The 23767-nt window shown below is 54.8% G+C and overlaps 1 protein-coding gene across 1 annotated transcript; it reads right to left on the bottom strand.

Annotated features, from left to right (window-relative positions):
• Nucleotides 1-1173: 1173 nt before the first annotated feature.
• LOC148640969 (uncharacterized) lies at nt 1174-23757 on the bottom strand. The gene is made up of 32 exons (XM_088619453.1): nt 20211-23757; nt 19688-19911; nt 19246-19410; nt 18957-19133; nt 18427-18550; nt 18217-18324; nt 17034-17217; nt 16663-16825; nt 15554-15742; nt 15127-15316; nt 14786-14925; nt 13766-14118; nt 13491-13648; nt 12735-12962; nt 12255-12590; nt 11231-11605; nt 9019-9189; nt 8478-8635; nt 8082-8222; nt 7562-7709; nt 7003-7154; nt 6692-6817; nt 6288-6477; nt 5174-5335; nt 4995-5054; nt 4775-4900; nt 4022-4176; nt 3490-3576; nt 3157-3303; nt 2698-2883; nt 2060-2181; nt 1174-1654 (listed from the first exon to the last, which is right to left on the bottom strand). The coding sequence occupies exons 1-32, from the start codon at nt 20371-20373 to the stop codon at nt 1375-1377; spliced, it is 5688 nt and encodes a 1895-aa protein (XP_088475579.1). The 5' UTR covers nt 20374-23757; the 3' UTR covers nt 1174-1374.
• Between the last annotated feature and the right edge of the window lie 10 nt (nt 23758-23767).

The raw sequence follows: 23767 nt of genomic DNA, 5'->3' as shown, positions 1-23767 counted from the left end.
CCAAAGAAAAGAAGGAACACGAACCGACAGCATGAATATTAATGAAGGGGCGTGACTAACAAGAGGCGTGTCGCATTATTAACGAGGCGCACGTCCTGCACCTGTAGCGTTTGAGACGCGTGTTTCGGGTAACTGTAAGGAGAGACTCATCACGGAACCTGCCCGCCGGTTATCAAACTGGGTTGAGCCCGAGCGGTCAGGCTGGAAGTGCAGTTTGTCTGTTTATTTGGTAAAGAAATCATTTAAAACATTTTTTTCTCTGGAGTTTGGAACACATAAGTACGGAAACACATCCTCGCCCTTATCTCGTAATAGTTCGGGTGGGGAGCCTTAATAAACCTATGAATTGTTCCTTATCTCGTAATTAAGAGTATTTTCGCGTACTTCATGTGATCACGCGATAGCACAATCGTCATATTATACCTGTATCGCTACATGCGGACTTGCAGTTTTAAGCAGTGGAATTGATTGCACGTATAACTGTTCATAACGGAACCATCATTGCTTTGATCTCTAAATCCCACAAAGCTGGTCCTCATGCTTGTAACGATTATGTTCACATTTGCTAAAAAGTGCAAGATCTCAGTATGACTTAACCCCAGGCGAAAGTAAATCCGTCCAAATTCTGCAGCGCTGGACGTTGACACGATCGTTAAACCGAAAGGGCCAGCCAAGCTCACGGTAGCTGCTGGATGCGTTCAGTGCGCAGCGTAACAGGTTGTATATGCACTGTAATTATTTTGTGAGATGTCATAGGTAATAAGTAATCATTCCTATCTCGTAATTACGGGATAAGGGGGCGATTCCCCCCCCCCCCCCCCTTTGGTGGCAGCAATGCACTTCCGTACATAACAGATGGGATTCATGGAGAAACTTGAAATACAACTCGACTTGCGCGGGTAACGCTGAACAGCCCGATACGCCGCTGCAGTAACGCACTGAATCCACGAGAGGGCAGTGTTGCAACACACTCGCACACAGACGCGGGGTAACGTGGCCGGTCAGGATTTGGGGGTGGTGTGAGCGACTTGGCAAGGCCCCAAACAGACCTTTACACTCTCTGACTTTTGAGGACATCAGCCCTATCGTTATAACCCCCAATGTCCTCATAGTGTGGGGGCTTATTCGGGTGTTTTGACCCCATTAATCATTTACCAACGCACAGGCAAGGTGCTTACCTTAAAGTGAACAGCTGGTATTTTATTCCACAGCTGAATGGCTGATGTTTATGTAACTGTTACCGCAGTCGGGCAGCTTTTGTAAGTTTATCAGTGTGATGGTGGTCACTGTGTAGTACTGAGCGATGATAAGAACATTGTGGGGTATGAGAGTGAGCCCCCGTTTGGAAACAGTTCTGTAGGATGAGCAGTCCTTTCACTGAGGTGCAGACGTCCCTCCTTTCTGGTGAGGCCCCTGATCCTCGTTCCCGGGCTGGCCCCTGAGCAGCTGACTCAGGCTGGAGGGGTGCGGCGGGCCTCCCCCCGACTCCCCCAGCCCGCACTCCGTCTCCAGCCGTGCGATGTCCCGCAGCAGTTCCTCCCGGGACCCCCTGGCCCCCCGCTCCCGCTGGGCGCGCAGCAGACTGGACAGGAGCTCCTGGTGCTCCTCCCGGGCCGGGCGCGGAGGTGCCACCGCCGCTGGTGGCGGGACGGAGCTTGACGACAAGAGAAAGACAGGGCAGCGTGAGCCCCTGGGGCCGGCGATCAGGCGAATTAACGGGGAGTTTTTAAAGGAGCTGATCCAGCTAACTAAGGGGATTCGTCAATCGACTCGATCCTGTTGTGCTTTCATGCACTGCAAGCAGGAGAACGGGGCGGTGCTGACTTTCTCAGGGACACGGGAGCAAACCTCCCGTGAAGGGAGTGAAGGACATAAGGACGTGAGACATAACATGGTGAAGGACATACTGTAAGGACGTGAGAAAATGAAGCTTAAGGGTCTTCGACTTGAGTTGCTCCCCTGTTCTCAAGACTGCCCTGTCACGACCATCGTGGTCGCGGGACACAGGGGGACGGGGTCGGGGTCCCTCGCTGGGCCTGTGCCATCGTCAGGTTCTCACCCGCCTCCGGTCCCGCGTCGGCGGTACCCCCTCCTCGTCTCGGCCGTCCTCTCTCTCAGCAGGCCCTCCACGCCGCGGTAGATGCGCGTCTCGCTGTACTCCCGCAGGCGGTCTGCCAGGCGCTGCAGGGGAGAGGAGAGGCCCAGCGGTGAAGGAGCAGTTCAGGTCAGCCGACTCTCAGGGCTCTCAGTTGCCGGTCGTCTCCACGAAGCACCAGACGTGGCGACTGAAATATTTCCTGCCCTGAGTGATGGCGTCCTGCCCTGTGATGGACTGCCGTTCCGTCTGGGACCCAGTCTGGCTTTGTGCTGCCTGTACTGTGGGACAGGTTCTGGCTCACTGGGGATAAGCAGTTTCCTGATAGCAGATGGAAGGATGAATGACAGATGGGTGGGTGGATGATGGACAGGTGATGGGTGATGGATAAATGATGGGCGATGAATGATGGATTGGTGACAGATGGGTGCCCTTTTGTCTTCTGAGGCTTATTGTACAAAAGAAACCTGCCACTGAGTGCTGGGTTTGGAGTCAGTTTCCCGTCTAATAAGGCTGTAGAATTCCTGGCTGTCTGCTCACATCATGACCCACCATTGATTTAGACTGGCTCTGGGTGAGGAAGCAGGAAGGAAGCGACTCACCTGTGGTGAGGAGAGGTGCCCCTGCACCCTGTCCTGCAGGAGAGCGGAGAGGGCAGCGCGAGAGTCCGGGCTGCACGGCTCATCCTTGAGCAGGATGTCCCGCAGAGAGGAAGGGGTGTCCCCACTCTCACCTTGGGGCGCCACCAGCCTGAGGAGGAACAGCTCACCGAGACACACCTGCAGGGTCTGGGGAGACAGAAGGACATGGCCCCAAACATCGACATCATCACAAAGCTATGCAGTCATTCTCCAAATGCGGTGTGGAGCAGGGTTATACACATCAGTCGTGGCTTGGACAGATCTCAGACAGACACTCGTGAGAGCTAGGAGGAGCCAGGAAATGCATTATTCAAGCCTGCGATTTTAAAGCATTCTTCATCGTATTCCTTGAGCAGCAGGCTGATTTGGGGCGCAGTGTGTGTCCCGGATGTGCCTGGGTGGGGTGCCAGAGGGCCGTACCTGGAAGAAGGCCCTGAGGAAGTTGGGGCTGGAGTCGGGGCTCAGCTCCCCGCTGGCGATGTGAGCCAGGCAGTGCAGGAGCAGCAGGGAGAAGCCGCCCACCCCCTGCAGACGCTGCCGCCGCACGAACAGGGTCTTCTCAGCCTCCTGCAGGACAGGAAGATGTGGCCGTGACCCCACAGACACCTCTGTGACCCCCAAAACAATGCCATGACCCCACAGGGATCTAAAGACACTGCTGTGACCCCACAAACACTGTCATGACCCCACAGACACAAGGACTGGACCCCCCGACACAGGGACCCCATGGTCGACAGCCATGATGAGATGTACCTGGTAGAAGAAGGAGTGCCGGAAGGCATTGTGGGTGTAGTCGTTTGCGGGCAGGCTGGCGGCCAGCTGTAAGGTGATCTCCGGAACCTGTGAGGAGACAAATTGTCACTAGGAAAACAAGTGTACATATATTCCATAATGGAAAGCCCTCTGCATGTTAGTAGAGGACATCTCACATAATAATAATATTGACTATAATTGGTAAGGGCTAATGGGAAATTTGGCCAGGACACCCCCTACTCTTTTCGAGAAACGCCCTGGGAGCCCTGCTGGCCCCACTAACACCTCTTCCAGCAGCAGCCTCAGCTTTCCCAGGAGTCTCCCATCCAGGTACTGGCCAGGCTCACACCTGCTGAGCTCCAGTGAGGCTGCCAGCTGGGAGCTGCAGGGCAAAACAGCTGCTGAAGTCACCCTACATTACCTACTTTCTGGGTGTATTTCAGTTCCCACACGTTAAGAACCCATCTCACCTGCATGCCGAGTGTGGGCTCCAGGCGTTTCCCAACCCCCGGAGAGAAGCCGAGAGACTGACCTGCGTGTGTGTGCGCAGCAGGCCCAGCAGGTACAGGCCGTGCTGATACACGAGGAACTCCCGAGGGCTGAGCCTGTCTGAGCCGAGCGGCACCAGCTCCCCCTCACAGCGCCACTGCGCGTCCACGATGTCCAGGAAGGGCCGGCCTCCGTCTCCTGATGAAGGTGAACACACACAGAATTTCATAACCCTTTTTTAGCACTTTTCTGGACTCTTTACAGGTGATGGGGATCCCCTCCACCCCCACCAGTGTGCAGCCCCACCTGGATGATGCTCCAGTCCTCTCCCCACATACCAGCTCTCAGTGGGGAGGAGAGCAGAGTGATGAAGCCAGTTCAGAGATGGGGATTATTAGGAGGCCCTGACGGGAAAGGCCAGGGGGAAATTTGGCCAGGATGTTTTGTGTACAAGTGCCAGAATTTTGCTCTGAACAAAACTGTTCAATAGAAAAACAAATTTCCTTTCAGAAAGCTGTGCGCCGCGCCTATTCTGGCTTCAGCCTGGGGGGGCTTCAGGGGGAGGCGGGAGGAAGGGAATCCCAAATCCTGCCCTGGTCGATGGGACAGAGGAATAGAAGGACAGCTCTCCCCTTGGTGTGAGGGAGGAACAGCAACGTCAGTTTTTCCCAGTCCGACTGCAAAGCTTCCTGTTGACGGTGCTGCACGGGTGACGGTGAACGCCCCGGCAGTCCTGCAGGAGGAAGAGTACAGTATCTCGGCCAGAACCGCCGGACGCGTTCGGGCCGGCGCTCACCTGCCCAGGCCCGCGGGTCGCTCTCCAGCAGGCCGGCCGCCCGGGCCTTGGCCCTCAGCTGGCCGTCCAGCTGGCGGAGCAGCCGGAACAGCGGGGAGCGGCCCAGCAGCCCGTCCCACTCCGGCCCTGCGGACAGAGCAGGGGATGAGCCTCCGGCGGACAGGGCCGCGCAACCTGTCCAGCTTCCGGCGGGTTCCCTGGCGGCACGGCGCTGGCTCACCTGCCGGAGGGGACGAGCAGACGGGCCGGGACTTCTCCGGGTCCGCCGGGACAGGGACGCCTGCGGAGGGGAAAAGGGAAAGGGCTGTGTTGACTGGGGGTCCCCCAGCGTCCCGTTCCTGAGACTCCTGAGGTGCAGCACAACACGCAGAGTAAAACGCCCTCAGATTCGACACTGACTGTGGGGCCTCCCTGGCGCTGTAGTCTCTCCGGGTTCTTGGGGTGCCTCGGGCAGCGTGGAGGGGGTACCCCCAGGCCAAGGGGCAGAGGGTTCGTCACAGATGGCCTCAGAGTCCCACAGGCCAGCTCTCACCCCATCTTTCCACACCACAGCCGAGCCCCCTGCAGGAGCAGAAGCAGGGATGTGACAGCATGCTGGAAGAACGAGGAATCTCCTGAGACTCTGCCCAGCTGCTACATTGCCAAATCTACAGGCTGCACCCCCCCAATAAAATAAATAAATACTTCCTGTGCTTGCTCTACAGGACTTACTGTCATCACACTGTCTGCGGTGTGTAGTAGCCAATTAGAGACCAATTTAGAAGCACAAACTCAGATTTTTGGCCTAAACCTTTTCTCAGTTTAGCTGCGCTCCCTGACACCTATCGTCTTATCTTCTCGAGGTTGGTCTGGGTGAAAGCTGACACGCCACTTCTCAGTTTCTTTCTGCTGTGTCCAGGGACAGTCACTGACCAAGCTCTCACACTACTCATCTCCAAAACAGCTGGCCGCCTCGCTAGTAGACCTGAAAACACAGGACCAAGACGCGTAGCCTGGGGTCCGGCAAGCAAGGATACCAGTTTGTTTTCTCGAGTGCTGCAGTTCATATGCAGACAGAGGCCATATCACCCTGCAGCTCCCAGCTGGCAGCACCCCTGGAGCTCAGCAGGTGTGATCCTGGCCAGTACCTGGATGGGAGACTCCTGGGAAAGCAAAGGCTGCTGCTGGAAGAGGTGTTAGTGGGGCCAGTAGGGGGCGATCACCCTGCGGTCTGTGTGGGTCCTAATGCCCCAGTACAGTGACGGGGACACTATACTGTAAAAAGACCTGGCCTTTCCCAGTCATGGCCTCGTAATAAGCCCATCTCTGAACTGGCTTCATCACTCTGCTCTCCTCCCCACTGAGAGCTGGTGTGTGGGGAGAGGACTGGAGCATCATCCAGGTGGGGCTGCACACTGGTGGGGGTGGAGGGGATCCCCATGACCTGTAAAGAGCTCTGAGTGGAGAGTCCAGAAAAGAGCTCTGTAAGCATGAGGAATGGGCCATATTAGTTCAGAAACAGCAGGACCAGTACCTGAGCCGGCCCTGGAGGGAGAGCCCGGGGACAGACGCAGGCGCTTGTTCTCCTCAAGCAGGTGGAGGAGTTGCTCCAGCAGCGGCCTGATTCGGCGCTGGCTCATTTCGACGGCTCTCCGCGGGCTCCTGCAGCCTCTCCTCCGAGTGACACCGTAGTCTGTGTACCAGAACGAGCCGGACAGCACAGCCTGGTGGGAAACAGGAGCCATCGCCACACAGGCAGCCCGTGAGCGTGTTTTCCCAGGATCACCGAGCTCTGACCGGACAGTAAAGGGCCCGTGTCACAGGACCACAAGAAGTAAGATTACAAACACACTTATCTTCTTCATGTGTTATTTCTCCCTTTTTTTTTTGCTAAAGCCCAAACCTGAAATGCGGTTGTTTGTTGGTCCTGTCTCTCACCTCTGCGGTGGCTGCCCTGAGCTGGCAGTACTCCCGGTGACAGTGCAGTTTGCCAACAGCCGCCTCCAGACTGGCCTGTCTTGCGAGCAACCGTTCCCACTGCTCCATCACGCCCAGCGCCCAGGCCTGAGACACAGAGGCAGACAGTCGCTGCTCCATCACGCCCAGTGCCCAGGCCTGAGACACAGAGGCAGACAGTCACTGCTCCATCACGCCCAGTGCCCAGGCCTGAGACTACTCCCTCAACGCTAACAGTCACTACTCCTTCAAGGCCAGGCGTTGTCCAGGACGCCATAAGTTCCAGCTCTCACCCTGCTGTGCTCCAGTTTGTGAGGCAGCTCCTTCCCTGCTGTCATTCTGTCCTGCTCCTGCCGCAGTCTGTCCACACTGACGCTCACTCTGTCCAGCAGGGACTCCAGCACCGCCTGTACCCTTTGCTCCTGCTCCCACTCACCCTCGTCGCCTGCACACAGGGACACAGGCAGACTGAAAGAGGCACATTTTAATGACGTACTCTTCAGAACAAATCGGTGTCTTTGTGATGGTGTTGTACATCACATATAATGTGAATGTAAAGCTAGTATTTTGTTTGACACGTCCAGAACACAGCTTCCTGTCACTCAGAACCCCAGATCCCAGCTTCCTGTACCTCAGAACCCCAGAACACAGCTTCCTGTACCTCAGAACCCCAGAACACAGGTTCATGTCACCCAGAACCCCAGATCCCAGCTTCCTGTTACTCAGAACCCCAGATCCCAGCTTCCTGTCACTCAGAACCCCAGAACAAGGCTGCCTATTGTTCAGAACCCCAGAAGACAGCTTCCTGTCACCCAGAACCATGCTCTCTTATCAGCTCTCCTTGCCTATCACCTTCAGTCAGGATCAGCAGGACGTCAGACGGCAGCACACTGGACAGCTCGGACTTCTCCAGCGCCCTCCGGTGGGCCTCCGCGAGGGCAGCCTCCTGGAGCTCCTGAGCTGCCCCCTGCAGGGCTCCGGCACTGTCCCGCCACTGAGCCTGCAGGGCGACAGAGATGCAAACAGCCCTGTTCAACCCCACGGGGACAGAGGTGGGGTCCGTAGTCAGTGGAACTAGGGAGAGAGAGCCGGGCTCCTTCTCTGGCGTCTTGCACTAGAGTGTCGGGGGCGTGCCGGTAGACTAAAGCAGAGAAGAGGAGCAGACTTCTACTGACTCCTATAGGTGGCTTGACAATGCTGCCAACATGGCGCCAGTGTCCATAGACCATAGGAATTGAAAGTGGAGGCGAAACCAGCCCAAACTTTGCTTTGTGACACAGAAATGGACATCTTGACGCCGAGGAGCGAGGCTACGCGTTTCCCCCTCAGACTCCTCGCGAGTTTGCACCCCGGGCGCTGGAGCGGGCCTGACCTCCTCCATGCGCCCCCGGGCCGCCGCGCCGAAACAGCGCAGCAGGGCTGAGGCCACCCCCCTCAGCAGCTCCTCGTCCTTCTGCCGCCGGGCCCTCCAGAACTCCCTCCTGACGCGGGCCTCCCTCTGCAGCTCGTGGACCTGCGCGACAACACGGGCCGCAGGTGAGCAGCTGGATTGAGAGCTCACCTGGGATAAGTGCCCCTTCACAAATCTAACCACCATCCCACACTGCTGCCTCACCGACCTCCTGACCTCCAGCTGGAGCTGGGTTTTCATTCCCTTTGCGTTTCATGAAAATCTTCCCCTTGATATGAAATCTTCGCAGTTTCACGACACCCTACAGACTTGGGCGCACAGGAGAGGACATCCCAGTGCCTCTGGGGCTGAACATACCAGCTCTAGATCTGGGTGTCCTCTCAACAGCTGGCTGTAGGCCTGAGTGATGGGGACCACAGTGCTCCTCACAGGGTCAAACCGAGCTCCCACCACCGGCCCCACTCTTCCAGTTATGGGGTCCACCGTACGGGCCCCGATCCGGATCGGAACCAGCCCTGGAAAAGAGGGTGTATGCTCACTGCTGGGCACAGGATCCTTGGCAAATTCAACTGCTGAGCTACCGGGAAGAGATAGCACTGATCTAGGTGTGTTTAGGGTTAGGCTGCAAGTCTGTATCCACTCTCATTGCGGCCTGTAATAATGGAGTCTATCTCCACTCCACTCTCTTGGACTGATTGGATCCACCTTTAATAAACAGCCCTCAGTCTGCAAGACTAATGAAATTTCACTGTCACTTCTGGGCCCTGTGCAAATGCAGTATTATGTCCTTATTATGGTTTAGATCGTTTAGAAATTGGTGCTAATGTAGCGGAGCTAGTTTGGGCACGGTGACGTCATCACCCTCCCTGCCGCGACGGTCACGCTCAGCCCAGGCTACCTTTGCCATCCGCGTCCTCCATGGTTCCAGCGAGGGGGACCAGAACCCCCCTGTCCCAGTCCCACTGCGCCCCCAGGACCGGTATCAGCAATCCTGAGCCTCCTGAGTCAAGGTACTCCAGTCCAGCCAGAGCAGGCAGGGTCAGCTCTGTGCCAGGGAACTTAATCACACCTATGAGACAAGAAAGATCCCCCTGTGACGGCTTCTGAGCTTATTTTACTCCTCGACCTCCTGCTCCTCCCAACGTTCCTGCTGCGCGTTTCATCCAAGAGTCCCGATCCTGACAGGAAGTGCTCACGCCAGGCATGCGTGAGAGGAGCGTTTCTGTAAGAGCAGAGTGCTTCTCCAAACTGACAGGGGATAGAAAGGCACAAAGGAAGGAGACGGAGAATAGCTTTCTGTGCAGAGCCAGGGTGCGAGACATCCACTCCCAGGGCTACCTGAGCCCATCCATGAGGGGGTCTAGCAAGTCTGGCCCGCTAGGCTCAGCACCAGAACTGGGACCGTTTTGTATCATTTAATGGTTGGGTGTGATAGAGTCTGCTAGCAGAATCTGTATGTTACTCTGTACCCATTATTAAGGAAAAAAAAAATCCAAACCTACATGGCCCTGTGTGAAAAAGTGATTGCCCCCTTAACCTAATAACTGGTTGGGCCACCCTTAGCAGCAACAACTGCAATCAAGCGTTTGCGATAACTGGCAATGAGTCTTTTACAGCACTGTGGAGGCATTTTGGCCCACTCATCTTTGCAGAATTGTTGTAATTCAGCCACATTGGAGGGTTTTCGAGCCTTAACCGCTTTTTTAAGGTCATGCCACAACATCTCAATCGGATTCAGGTCAGGACTTTGACTAGGCCACTCCAAAGTTGTCATTTGTTTTCTTAAGCCATTCAGAGGTGGACTTGCTGGTGTGTTTTGGATCATTGTCCTGCTGCAGAACCCAAGTGCGCTTCAGCTTGAGGTCACGAACAGGCCGGACATTCTCCTTCAGGATTTTGGTAGACAGCAGAATTCATGGTTCCATTTACCACAGCAAGTCTTCCAGGTCCTGAAGCAGCAAAACAGCCCCAGACCATCACACTACCACCACCATATTTTACTGTTGGTATGATGTTCTTTTTCTGAAATGCTGTGTTACTTTTACGCCAGATGTAATGGGACATACACCTTCCAAAAAGTTCAACTTTTGTCACGTCAGTACGAAGAGTATTTTCCCAAAAGTCTTGGGGATCATCAAGATGTTTTCTGGCAAAACTGAGACGAGCCTTTATGTTCTTTTTGCTCAGCAGTGGTTTTCGTCTTGGAACTCTGCCACGCAGGCCATTTTTGCCCAGTCTCTTTCTTATGGTGGAGTCATGAACACTGACCTTAACCGAGGCAAATGAAGCCTGCAGTTCTTAGGATGTTGTTGTGGGTTTTTTTGTGACCTCTTGGATGACTCGTCGCTGCACTCTTGGGGTAATTTTGGTCGGCTGGCCACTCCTGGGAAGGTTCACCACTGTTCCATGTTTTCACCATTTGTGGATAATGGCTCTCACTGTGGTTCACTGGAATCCCAAAGCTTTAGAAATGGCTTTATAACCTTTTCCAGACTGATAAATCTCAATTACTCTGTTTCTCATTTGTTCCTGAATTTGTCTGGATCGCAGCATGATGTCTAGCTTTTGAGGATCTTTTGGTCTACTTCACTTTGTCAGGCAGGTCCTATTTAAGTGATTTCTTGATTGAGAACAGGTGTGGCAGTAATCAGGCCTAGGTGTGGCTAGAGAAATTGAACATCCAAAGATGTGATAAACCACAGTTTATTCTTTTTTATTCTTAATGGGGGGGGGCAATCACTTTTTCACACAGGGCCATGTAGGTTTGGATTTTTTTCCCTTAATAATAAAAACCTTCATTTAAAAACTGGATTTTGTGTTTACTTGTGTTATCTTTGTCTAATATTTCAATTTGTTTGATGATCTGAAACATTTCAGTGTGACAAACATGCAAAAAAATAAGAAATCAGGAAGGGGGCAAACACTTTTTCACTGTACATAAGCGGCGCAGAGCCATATCACCTCTGAGCAATACAACAACAAGCCTCAAATGTGTTGCTCCTTGTATGCATACAATACAGCTTGGCTTGACGACCGGACACTTCAGGCTCGAATCTCTTGGTTTCGACAGGCGCAAGGAACGGGCGATTCCAGTGGGCCCTGAGGCTCACCTTGGCTGCCGCCGTCAGCGCCGAAGTCCCTGGCTCGTGCCAGCTGTCCTTCCAGGCCGCAGAGCAGCTGCAGCAGGCAGTGGTCACTGCGGCCCCAGGCTCGCTCCAGCTCCCCCACCGCCGACATGACCAGGCCTCGCTCGCCCGGGGCCTCCCCGGCCTCCTTCAGCAGCTCGGTGACCCGCAGGCCGCAGGCCAGGGCGTGGGAGTCCAGCAGGGCCTGGTAACCCCCGCTGTGGGCTACCGGCTTGCCCCCCTGCAGGCTGGCCCCCCACACCTGCCCCAGCCGCCCACTCAGGGGCTCGGTGAAGGAGTCGCCCAGGAGCAGGGGGCCGCCAGCAGGGCTCGGCAGCCCCCCCACAGGAATCACACCCCCTGTCACAGAGAACAGCCGGCAATGAGAATCTGTCCCGGCCCCCCATAATCAGATTCCCGCATAGAAACGAATGAGCCAATCACACCCCTCGATCACCATCACATTTCCTGGTTCTCAGAATACTTAAGGGCTCTTTACCACTGTGCTCAGTATTGGGTATCCCAGTGGAGCCCCTAGTTAACCTCCTCGCATCTACTTGATTGCTGTTCTCCTGAATATCTGGCTTCCTGACCTGTGCTCCCCTTTGACTACCGTTCTGAAATCTACAATTTGGCTAAGTACACCCGGCTCTCAAACCCCGTGCTTGGTATTAAGCCTCCTACCGCATAGGGTCCAGTTTTACATCACTTTTTGGCCATCGTGCTGTTAACAGAATCAGGTGGGCCCTTACAGGGTTATCAGCAGTGCTGAGCAGCAGGAAAACGCTTCCTGATTCCTTAAAAATCTACTGAGGAGGCCCCCGGAGGTCCATAATGGATCGATAGTACACACAGATTAGATTCAGAACCTGTTGCATTTACATTTGACCAAACTGCAAAGTCATCCGGTTGCTTGCGCACGTGCTGGGTGGGGAACGCAGCCCGAAGAGGCAGAGTTGGAATGAAACGTCAGGACGCAGGCAGCGCCACTGTCATCGTCACGACTTACCGGACTTGGGGTCCAGGCCGACGCCCACGATGAGCAGCAGGCTTCCTGTCTTGCGGTCCAGCATGGCGCCTCCAATCTGTATGGGCTGAGGCAGGAGGGTAAGGGGGCAGGTGTGCGTACCCCCCAGAGGGTACACCAGCCCGCTCTCGGGGTGGATAGTTACCGCCAGGATTGGCACGAGGAGGCCCGTGTCGGGGTCACACATGGGTCCCCCGAAAGCCATTTCCTGGCCAGGCTGGAGCCCCTGCAGTCGACACTTAACGGGGAGCCCCGTGTGGCGGGATACAGGATAGGGGACGAAGGGGAGCAAGGGGGTTTCCCACTTGTCAGCCTCACCTGGAGACAGAAGAGCCCAGGGAGAGCGAATGAGCTGTCTGGATGGTTGGATCAGAGCTCTGATAGAACCCGGGCCTCTGGCAAGCTCCCAGGGCCAGAGACCGGTCCAGTCCAGTCAGTCGCTGGCTGCCTGTGCTGAATTACCTGAACAGGAGTCCACCACGAAGACGAGCCTTGACCTCACCGGACAGTAGCCCACGTTCCCGGCCACGGGCAGCACCCGCCCGGTCTGGGGGTGCACAAAGAAATCCGGGGGCACTGGCATGCGGTGCCCGTTGGCCAGCAGCATCTGAGCCCCGGGACTGGGCACAATCAAGCCCGTGCAGGGGTCCAGGCGGACAGCGTCAGACGCCCGCACGGTCCCGTCAGGAGCTGCGGAGCGAGACGGAGACGATGACATGCGGCACTGCGGCCATCACGTCCTCCGGCCCCCCGGCAGGCAGCTGGGGGTCTAATACTGCTCTGAGAGGCAGGTGAAGCCCTTGGCCAGAGCAAAAAGGTCATTTCAAAGCTTTGCCTCTGGTAACCAGGCACATTCATCCATGATAATAATAATAACACGTACATAGCTCTTTTCTGGACACTCAAAGCTCTTTACAGGTCATGGGGATCCCCTCCACCCCCACCAGTGTGCAGCCCCACCTGGATGATGCTCCAGTCCTCTCCCCACACACCAGCTCTCAGTGAGGAGGAGAGCAGAGTGATGAAGCCAGTTCAGAGATGGGGATTATTAGGAGGCCATGACTGGGAAAGGCCAGGGGGAAATTTGGCCAGGACACCGGGGTAACACCCCTACTCTTTTCGAGAAACGCCCTGAGATTTTTAATGACCACAGAGAGTCAGGACCTCGGTTTTACGTCTCATCTGAAGGACGGCACTTTTTTAGGTCAATCAGCTCACCAACAAGCTCCTCCCTCCTAAGGGCTTCCCCTCTGCCTGCTGCCCACAGGAGAGCGCCGGTGCCCTTGCCCAGCACAGCCCAGGTCCCCCTGCGCTGGCACTCCTGGACCACGCCCTCGGCCATCTGGACCACCAGCGATGTCACCCTCTGGGTCATGCTGCAGCATAATCAGAGAGACGGGTCTGTTAAAGTGGACTTAAACGGACACATAGACACAGAGACAAGAAGACACACTCTCATGCAGAGCAGACACAGTAGTGAACTCAGTCCGTACTGCTGGAGCTGCTGGTCCTGGATGTGGCCGGGCTGACCGGACACTCTCCCACAGAGCTGGTCCAGCAGGCGCAGGGCCTCCCCTAGCTGGCCCCTGAAGGCCCCCTGCTGCTCCTGTCGGGCCCCCAGCTCCTGCCTTAGCGTCCGCAGCTGCCTGTCCAGCAGGTGGACCGCCTGGGCGGCCAGGCCACGGCGGCGAGCCCTCTCGCCCTCCACTTCCTGGCGCTTCCGCTGGTACAGCCCCATCGCTGCGTCCTTGACCCCGGCCCCTTGGACCGCTGCGGTCAGCCTGGACACCCACAGGGCGCCCAGGATCTCCGCCCGGCTCACCACCTTCCCATACAGCTCCTTTACCTGGGGGAGACAAAAATACCTCTCACACCCCCAGCCCTGTGTCTGGATCACCTGGACGGACAACAGGCATCCGATCTCATTCTCACTCCCTAAAATCAAGTATTACATTTTGATATTATATGATTTTAATATAATATTGTTTTTTGTGCTTTTGCAATCTTATAGTTAGTGATATTTGAAGATAAAATAATCCTTATAATAACAATATGTCAATATGAAAATCTAAGGTAAAATGCAAAATGTTCTGTCTCCTGAACTGGTCTCAGCAGTGCATTGACTTCTGCCAGAGCCAAATGAGATCCAATGTTTCCTGAGCTGCACTAAGGCAATGCACTGATATCTATAAGAGTAATGTGTGACGCACTGTTTCCTGAACTGGTCTCAGCAGTGAGCTGATTTCTACTAGTACTGAGTGATTCAATATTTCATTAACTGGTTTTAGGCAATAAACTGATATCTACGAGAGTAAAGTGAGATGCACAGTGTTTCCTGTATTGGCCTCAACATCTCAGCAGTGTGCTGAATTCTACCAGTACTGTTTACTGAACTAGTTTTAGGCAATAGACTGATATCTACAAGAGTAAAGTGAGATGCACACTGTTTCCTGAACTGGTCTCAGCAGTGAGCTGATTTCTAGGCTATGCCAAGTTGTTGAGGTTTTGCTTACCTCATCCTTCAGCTGGCCAAGCCTGGCGGTCACAGAGACAGTGTGTTTCATCAGAATGTCATAGAACACATCAGTATCGAAGGCTTCCAGGTCTACCTGCTGCTCATAGTCCCAGAACTCATCTGTTGTCAGGGTGGGCACTGTGGAGACACGACAGTGGGTGGAATCACTGGACTAGAGGGGAGGTTAATCAGCAAGAGGCGACTTTTTCCCATTCCCTTTACGTAATGAACTGAAATCACTGTGTGACACAGGACATTACCTCAGGCTCACTGCATTGTCAGGTAGCAAGAGTGACACACACAGAAACAGGATCAGCGCCCGCCTGCCGCCTCTCTGACCTGCCTGAGTGGCGCCGCCGGCCCCGGGCCCTGACGCCTCGGCCTGCAGGCTGCGGTGGAGCTTCTGCACCAGCGCCATGGCGGTGGAGCCCTTGGAGGAGCAGTCGTCCAGGCTGTACTTGAGCTGCAACCGGCGGTACCGGGGGCTGATGGGCGTCTTCTCCGGCCAGCCGTACTCCCGGAACAGAATCTGCGGAAGTGGGGAGGAGTCAACAAATAAACCGTACCAATGGTCTTTAAATGTGTTTCGAGGAGCCAGAAAAGTATGATTTTTCCTTCCCTCCATTCACCACGTGGTTCGGCTCCTTTTTTGTTTCATCAGTAATGAGGCGTCATGGCCCTCTGGCACCCCTCGTGTGAGCCCCCCTGCCCCTCAGACAGCAGTGCCCCCGGGGAATCACAGCGGGAGCCGCTGGGGAGCTCTCACCAGCAGGGCGACGCAGACGCCGAGCAGGAGCACCGCCCCCGCCAGCAGGCCCGCCAGCGCCAGCCAATCAGGACGCAGCAGGATCGGGCGGCTCCGGGCCATGCCCATGCGGACCACGTGCCGGGGGATGGTGGGGAAAAAGGGCCCGGCCTCGTAGCACTGCCCCCCGACGGGCATCACCTTGACGTACTGCAGAGACATGCAACAGCCACTCAGGGAGGGGGACATCATGATGGGCCAGTTACAGTACCTATTGGACACCTAGTAGACTGACCTCATGTTTATATACTGTATAAACACAGAGATCATGGACATAGGCACACGAGGAATAATATTAATAATAGTAATTGCTTACACTTATTGCTCTTTTCTGGACACTCCACTCAAAGCTCTTTACAGGTCATGGGGATCCCCTCCACCCCCACCAGTGTGCAGCCCCACCTGGATGATGCACCAGTATTCTCCCCACACGCCAGCTCTCAGTGGGGAGGAGAGCAGAGTGATGAAGCCAGTTCAGTGATGGGGATTATTAGGAGGCCATGACTGGGAAAGGCCAGGGGGAAATTTGGCCAGGACACCGGGGTAACACCCCTACTCTTTTCAAGAAATGCCCTGGGATTTTTAATGACCACAGAGAGTCAGGACCTCGGTTTTACGTCTCATCCGAAGGACGGAGCCTTTTTACAGTACAGTGTCCCCGTCACTATACTGGGGCATTAGGACCCACACAGACGGCAGGGTGAGCGCCCCCTACTGGCCCCACTAACACCTCTTCCAGCAGCAGCCTCAGCTTTCCCAGGAGTCTCCCATCCAGGTACTGGCCAGGCTCACACTGCTGAGCTCCAGGGGGGCTGCCAGCTGGGGGCTGCAGGGTGATGGGGCTGCTGGCTAATCTACACTAACAAAGTAGCTACAGAGCTGACACATTGCACTGTGCTGCACTAGCCGCCCTGAGAGGCCTGTATCGTACAAAGCCGTGGTTTGTGCTCCTGCAGACAAATGAGTCCATTTGCACCCAGTTTGCCTGCTGGGAACGCCACACCCCTGCGGTCAGTCTGATGTGTGACGTTTCCGGAGGTCCCCGGAGGTTCCCGGCCGCCGACACGCACCATCCTCTTGTGCCGGTTGCTGCTGAGCCTCAGCACGTAGACCCCCGGCTCGGGAAGCACGAGGGAGAAGAGCCCGGGAGGAGCCGGGGACAGGGTCATGTCTTCGCCCAGCGCCCGGAACGCGCCCCAGTCGAAGTCGGCATTGGTGTTGTACAGGTTGTCTCTGGAGGGGGGAGAGGGAGGGGAGAGCACTCGGGAAGTGTCAAGATCCAGGAGCTCCTAACGAGACGTGCGGGGCCTGACCGAGCGATGAAGATGTCGGTGTCATTAAGCCCGAGACTCAACTGCTTCGCCAGGCAGGACGGTCTCACCCTCAGCAGCGCCGCGCGGCCACACGGCTCCCGGGAAACCGCGGCGGGGCGTTCACTCACATGTCATACTGGGGGAAGTGCTCCTTCTGAAGCGCGAACAGCAGCACGTCCCCCAGGCTGAGACACGCGCTGGGGTTCAGGATCCCAGCGAAGCTGTGGTTCCTGCTCTGTTTCCCAGCTGCGGGCTCTCCTGGCCAGCCGGACTCCTCGTTACCGGCTGTGCCGTTGTGGGAGGTGATGTTTCCTAAAAAGAATCGCGTTTCAAGGTCAAGTTCAAGGTTTCTTGTCATTCCAGCCATATACAAGTATACAGTGGAACGAAATATCGTTCCTCCTGGTCCACAGTGCAAGTACAGGACAGGACGCTGACACAGACATTGTAGACAGCATACACATAGTGCAAATTACTAAGACTAAATATTAATAATAACTGATACACTAAACACTGGGGGAATTTGTCGTGAGACCGAGAACAACTGTATTTCTTCCTACCAAACCACCTGGAAAAAGACTGCAAGAAAGGCGAGTTGCACCACAGCTTTTCACACCAAGCCATTTTTTTTCCAGTGGAAAATTGCTTTGTGCCTTCTCTCCACAGAGTTGAGGGATCGTTACTGTGGCGTGAATTTGGAACTCCTTTAAGACAAAAGCGTTTTTTCTCACGGGCCAACACAATTTTGAAAGCAACTTGAACGCGTAGTTCAGGACCCTATGCAGACGGTACAATCCGGACGTAAGTGGAGAAGGACATCAGGGGAGGGTACAGCAGGATCAGGGCAGGTTGACTGACGGGGGGGGGGGGCGTGACGACGGTGATCCGGTGCTCGGGGGGGGGGGGGGGGGGGCGTGGCAAGGGCTAACAGATCCAGACAGTCCAAGGGGGGAAATCCGGGGCACAGTCCAGGGTCCAGGAATCGGGAGAACCATCAGAGAGGTTGAAATCCAGAATGGGATCCGGAACAGGAACAGGGAGTTAAGAAACAGGATATCGAGGCCAGATGCTCCGAACCCCGGTCTCAGCCGGTCAGGACGCCTTGAGGAAGCATGTGCCGTCGGGGTCTCTCCTGGACCCGCTGGTAGGCGGGCTTCCCGGTGTCCATCTCCCAGTGCTGAGCCAGGAATAGCGGGAGCGCCAGGCTTAAATAATGACAGACTAAACAGGGGACAGGTGCACATAATCAACTCAAATACTGAAAGGCTCAGAGCGCCCTTAATGACGATCATGACACAACTAAAAACGTACCTGGTGTATCCGCCGATCCCATTCCATCCATCCACTCACGCCTGCTCCTCCAGAGGAGCCCCTGCAGGTCACTGGGGTCCGGGTTCAGCACCCCCAGGAACCCGGCTTCTGCACAACACACAGCGGAAATGAGGGAAGAGCACACCGGGAAGGCGGCAGGGAAGGAGAGCCGGTCCCGGCCGGTCCAGCGGCCAGTGCCCCCCAGCTTACCGTTCGTCTCCACCAGGTACACGGGGCGGGTGTCGTTGAGGTGCCCAGCGCACCGCAGGTCCAGCAAGGAATCCCAGCTGCCCAGGACGCCTTCCAACGCCCTCACGGACACCTTCACCTGGAACTGACCGCAGAAGGAAAGATGACACCTCTCGGCACTCCTGAGCAGCTCTGCAGGTGAGAGCCCTCAGCCCAAGCCCGTCCTGGGCTCTGGGACACCTCTGTCCATCCGTGTCCAGCCTTGCGCTCATCAGACTTTTTGCAACAGTGTTGAGTGTGTCACCCATCTTGTTTCTGGGATTGTAAGTTTATCCCAGAATTTGGTCCCGCCTGTTTCTGAACGGTGACGGTTAGGAACGTAGGAAATCTAAGGAAGGAAGTCTAAGTGAGTCCGGAGAGCTGATCTGTACAGTGACAGGGAGATGATGTCGTAAAGACAGACACCCGGCACCTGGCACATTCATCTGAATGAAGCCCACCAGCACTATCAGGCCTGTGTATCGAGGCAGGTCTGGAGGCTGGGCACTCACCTGGGTGCCGCGGCTGGCGACGAGAAGCTTCAGCGCCCCCCGGCAGGCCAGCTGCAAGGCTTGTCTCTGCCGCCTCCTGCAGGGCCGGTCACACACAGCGCTCTCGTCGGGGGCTCGACACAGGCACAGCCCCAGCCTCTTGTCATAGCCCTGGTAGTCCGCAGGGGAGGGGCACACCTGCAAACACGCTAGATTACTGACCCCCCACCATGGACGGGACGCCTTGCGCAACCCCCCCCAGACAGATGTGGTGTAGATGTGTCAGCCAGCCGCGCAGGGGCCTCCTCACCTGCTGGGCGCAGTGCCGCGCCCACTGGTCCCTGTCCAGACAGGCCCCCTCCTGCGTGCGCGCCGTGCCCTCCCTGCAGATCTCGTACACCCGGGGCACGCACAGGCCCGAGCCCTCTCCTGCCGGACGGTACCCCAGGGCGCATGGGCACTGCCCGTCGCTGGCCTGGAGCGGACACACAGACCGACACGTGCTCAGGAGGGCCGGACCCCGACGCCAGACACATGCCCTTAATCCCGTGCGAGGTCAGACAGGGACCCCGCAAGAGCAGAAGAGCACGGATTGCAAACAAAAACAGGTCACCAAGCTTAAAAAACTAACAACAAGAATCAGACCCGGCGCTGCAGACAGATTCTTTTCCGTATTGCTTTAGCGGTACTGTCTTCCACCCACGTGCCCCCTCCTTCCGCGCACACACACGTTCCTGCCCCCCGGAGGGTACCTGGAAGGTCTGCCCCTGCCCGGGGCACACGCAGGTGTCCTGGCCCGCCCGTGGCTGCTGTGCCCAGGCGCCGCAGGGCAGGCAGGCTGACATCCCCGGCTGGGGGCTGAAGTGGTGGGGGGGGCACCTCTCGCAGCTCTCCGCTGTCCTGGCGCCCGCCGTCCGCCCGTACGTGCCCTTAGGACAGGGGACCGGGCCCGAGCTGCCCCCCGGACAGTAAAAACCTGGAGAGAGCGCAGACTTTAGACACGCTGACACTCTGCCTGGAAAACCCAGGCACTACCGCCAGACGGATTTGGGAAAGAAGGCTGGGATCTTCAGAGAGGGGGAAAGTACACAGGGAACCGAGGGCGAAGAAGCAAACTGAGTTTGGATGACTTAACGCAGCGCACGAGAGAGGTCTGAATCGGCCCGGATGCCTTTAGGAGACAATAAATAACTTGGGCAGTGGAGAATCACTGTGCAGGAGCCCCATCCACGACCCCCCCACCTGAAGAGAAGGTGACGGGGTGTCAGGCAGTACCTGGCTGACAGGAAGGCTGCTCTGTGAGCTCTTCAGCACACGACCCTCCGCTGTCACAGCCCTCGCTCCTGGGGTTCGGGGTGACATCCTCCAGCGCACAGGAGCGTACCCACAGCAGCAGGAGGGACCAGCGGCAGCCCAGACCTCTGACCGGGGGTCTCATCGTCTCTCGTGCCGAAACTTGACTGCCGAGGGGAATAACTGGGCCAGCCTTCTCCTCCAGTGGTTTGCATTATTAACGAGCTGTGAAACCCAGCTCCCCAGTGACGCAGAAGAGAAGCAGGCCGTGGCCGTCACTGGATTGCAACGAAAGCGTCCTTGACCAGAGTGTGTTGTCTCATCTAGTTAAGATCCTCCCCTGCTTGAGAAGTGATGAGTGATTTTTGTACTGGTCCTTCACAGATAAGGTGAAGCTATGAACCCAGCAGCGGCTCTCTGTTGGCCAGGCTGTAACAGAGCTCTGTCACAGGTCTTATATTACAGCAGCTCTCCCCTTGTGTGTCCATTCGCAATGCATAATTCATCCCCAGCTCCTGGTGCAGCTGATCGGCGGAGGAATTCAGGTGTATACTTGAATCCATTCCTGTCGCGGGTTCAGATATTATTCAGATCTTTGGTGGTTCTGTGTTTTTTTCTGGAGTTAAGTTCAAGTTTATTGTCATTATACTCATATACAGGTTTATGGTATAACGAAATGCTATTGAGATAGCTCTCAGACGATAAGTAGTACAAAAAAAAACAACAATACAATTGTATAATGAAAGACAGACAACAGGCAGTGTGCAAAAACAACATCAGATGTGCAAAAACATGCATCAACAGAATGAAATAAAAGGATAGAAATTATGGGGAGTGAGCTTTTGACATGTAGGGTAGAGGTAGATTTTCAATGTGTGTTTGGTAAGAAAGAAGGCACTGTGAGGTTCGGATCATAGGTGAGATATTGTTAAAATTCCTTCAAAGAAATGTGTTTAGTGTTTTAACTAAGGCTACGGGTACCCCTGCGGTGGGATTTTAAAACTGACCCAGAAAGTTTGTGTGGATTTTTTATTTAGCAGCCCACCTACCAAGGTGCCACGTTATAGTCAATCCTGCTCAGTACGAGAGGAGCCACAGGTTCAGACATCCCAGGTATCCGTGCTCGGCTAAGGAGCCAGCGATACGAAGCTGTCATCTGTGGGCTGATGACAGGACTATGTCTGAGCACCTCTAAATCAGAATCTCCCCCCTTACCCCCCAAAAGGCTCTGGGGGGAGTCCCCGAAAACTGTCTCAAGCTGGATGTAGGTTTAACTTCCGTTTCAGGGGGCGCACTAGCAGGTACAGAGCGAGAGCCCAGAGAGCCCAGCGCAGAGGAAGAGGTCAGGGCACCACGATGGGGAGATGGGCACCCCTGGCAATGCCCACGCAGAGATAGCAGCTCCAGGAACTCAGGGAGCAAACAAGACACACAGCATGAATTACCTATTAACAGTGGGAGGCTGTTTACAGGCACAGTGCCACCTGGAACAGCATGTTTTCTGCTCTTCATAATGAATACCTTCTAACTTTCCATGAGATCAGATAATTATGTGCGGCTACAAAGTACTTACTCTATGACAACTGAAGCAGGCAACAATCAGGTATCAGAAAAAGCTAAATCTGTTTGAATTCTGTCTTCTCCAATGTTACGAACAAAAAACGCTGAGGATTAAAAATTGAAGCACCAGCTGTTCTACAGACAACAGGGAAAAAAATCCAAGGGTTCTTTTCGTTTTTGTAGAGTTCTAGATCTCGAATGAGGTAGGGATTCCCAAATTAAAGAATCATAAAGAATAAAGCCACTTCCAAGTGGCTCAAGCAATTCTGGTGAACCCATGTGTCACGGGTTCGAACCTGGGTCATGTCACCGGCTGAATGTGACCGGGATTTCACAAGCAGGTCAGGAGCAATTAGTCAGCCAGGGTCCTCTCAGCTGTCAGCAACATAGCGCCCCCTGTGGCCTTCCTGGCGCTTGCAGGCATGTGGTGCTGTGGGCTAGGGATGCCCCTCTCTTGCAGTCTGAGTCCTCCAGTACGGAGGCCTGTGGTTTGTTAGTAGATAGGTGTCTCTAGGGCAGAGAAGTCTCTCCCGTGTGCGGTTGCGGTGTTCATAATTGTGAGAGATGTGAAAAGCACACAACCAGTGATGTACAAATCAGGTGGATTTAAAAAAAAAAGTAACTGGTGTGCCTACATTTTAAGAAAGTAATACTTTGTGTAGTTTCTGAACATACAGTAAGAACATAATCAATTAAAGTGCCTTGTTCTTCGTCAGCGGAATGTGTAGAACCCTTTTGTCCACATCATTTTCTACACAAGGCTGCACGGAATATAATTTCTATCTCCCAGAAACACAGTAGATGTTCTTCACTACAGAAAACCTTAGCCATTAAAAGTCTGGACTGTTCTACATTTCCCCCAAAAACCTTAAAAAGAGGTACTGAAGTATCGGGAAGACACTTTCAAAAAAGTAAACAGAAGAAGGCCAATAACAGGGCGCTTACGTTTTAAAGCAGTGGAGTTATTTTGTCTGTTTGCTGTTATTGCCCTAAATCCACGGACTTTGGCTGGGCCGCGGGGAGTTTTTTTTCAGCCTGGTGACTGGAAGGACTTTGGCCAGCTTCCGATTAGTCATGTCAATTACACAACCAGGCCTCCATTGCTCCATCCTCTTCAACTTTCCCCCACTTCCTGTCTCCGAGTGCCTGGGCTCACAACTGCAGACACGCAGAACCCCTGTTGTCTGGAAACATCTGTCTGCGCAAACATACTCCACATTTTTTCCAAAATATTATATTGCAGTGGACAGGGTAGCAAAGAATATTGTCACCCCCACATTATGAAAGCACAGGAAAGGGTTGTACTAGTTAACAGCACAGATGCCACATTGACAAGCAAATAATTGCTCCTGGATCTGCTCCTCCAACTCCCAGAGGTGGCAGTCAGGAGATGAGGATGTGTTCAGGATCTGATTATGGATCTGCTGACGGAGGGGAGCAGCTCAGAGACTGGCTCCCAGCGTCTTCCCCCTCTCGTCGTACCAAAACGCTGGGCAGGTAACCCTGTCTGCAGGAGCCACGTCCTTCACTGCACGGGTAAAGGGCCCCTTGAGATCATGGGAGCCGCTGCTGTTAATCCATTGAGGGTTTGCCTGACGTTGACAGTGCTTCTCTCTTTCCGGGTGCTGAGAATGAAAACAGACTGAAGCCCAAACATCCACGAAGTTTCTTCCATAAGAACCAACAGTGAAGAGGCTCAGGCAACCTGGACACTGAAGCTGGGGGATGGCGGGGGTACAGTCACACCAGGGGCAAATGGACCCCTTCAAGAAGACAGGACATCCCTTCTCCCTCCACTCAGACCATGCCGAGAAGGAGAAAGAGACCGTGTTCCTCCAAAAAAGCATCTCCTGTCACAGAACTGGCAACTAGGACTTTCTGTGAACCACTCAGTTCAATAGCTCGCTCGTTGGATCAATAAATTCTACAAAAGTGACTAATGACCTAATTTCAGCTAATGTTGTCCCGGATGCGTGTAA

Source organism: Lepisosteus platostomus, chromosome 25 (assembly GCF_059453375.1).
Source record: "Lepisosteus platostomus isolate fLepPlt1 chromosome 25, fLepPlt1.hap1, whole genome shotgun sequence".
In the NCBI taxonomy this organism is placed as follows: Eukaryota; Metazoa; Chordata; class Actinopteri; order Semionotiformes; family Lepisosteidae; genus Lepisosteus; species Lepisosteus platostomus.
This window is presented reverse-complemented; position numbering and strand designations above follow the sequence as displayed.

Bases quoted from the DNA above. Each gene is read 5' to 3' on its own strand.
- LOC148640969 (XM_088619453.1), bottom strand. From the start codon at position 20,373: ATGAGACCCCCGGTCAGAGGTCTGGGCTGCCGCTGGTCCCTCCTGCTG. The intron at 18,551-18,956 runs GTGAGTGCCCAG...TTCTGCGGTCAG, and splicing joins TCGCCAGCCGCGGCACCCAG to TTCCAGGTGAAGGTGTCCGT. The intron at 5,336-6,287 runs GTACTGGTCCTG...CTGCTCCTGCAG, and splicing joins TCCCTCCAGGGCCGGCTCAG to GGGGCTCGGCTGTGGTGTGG.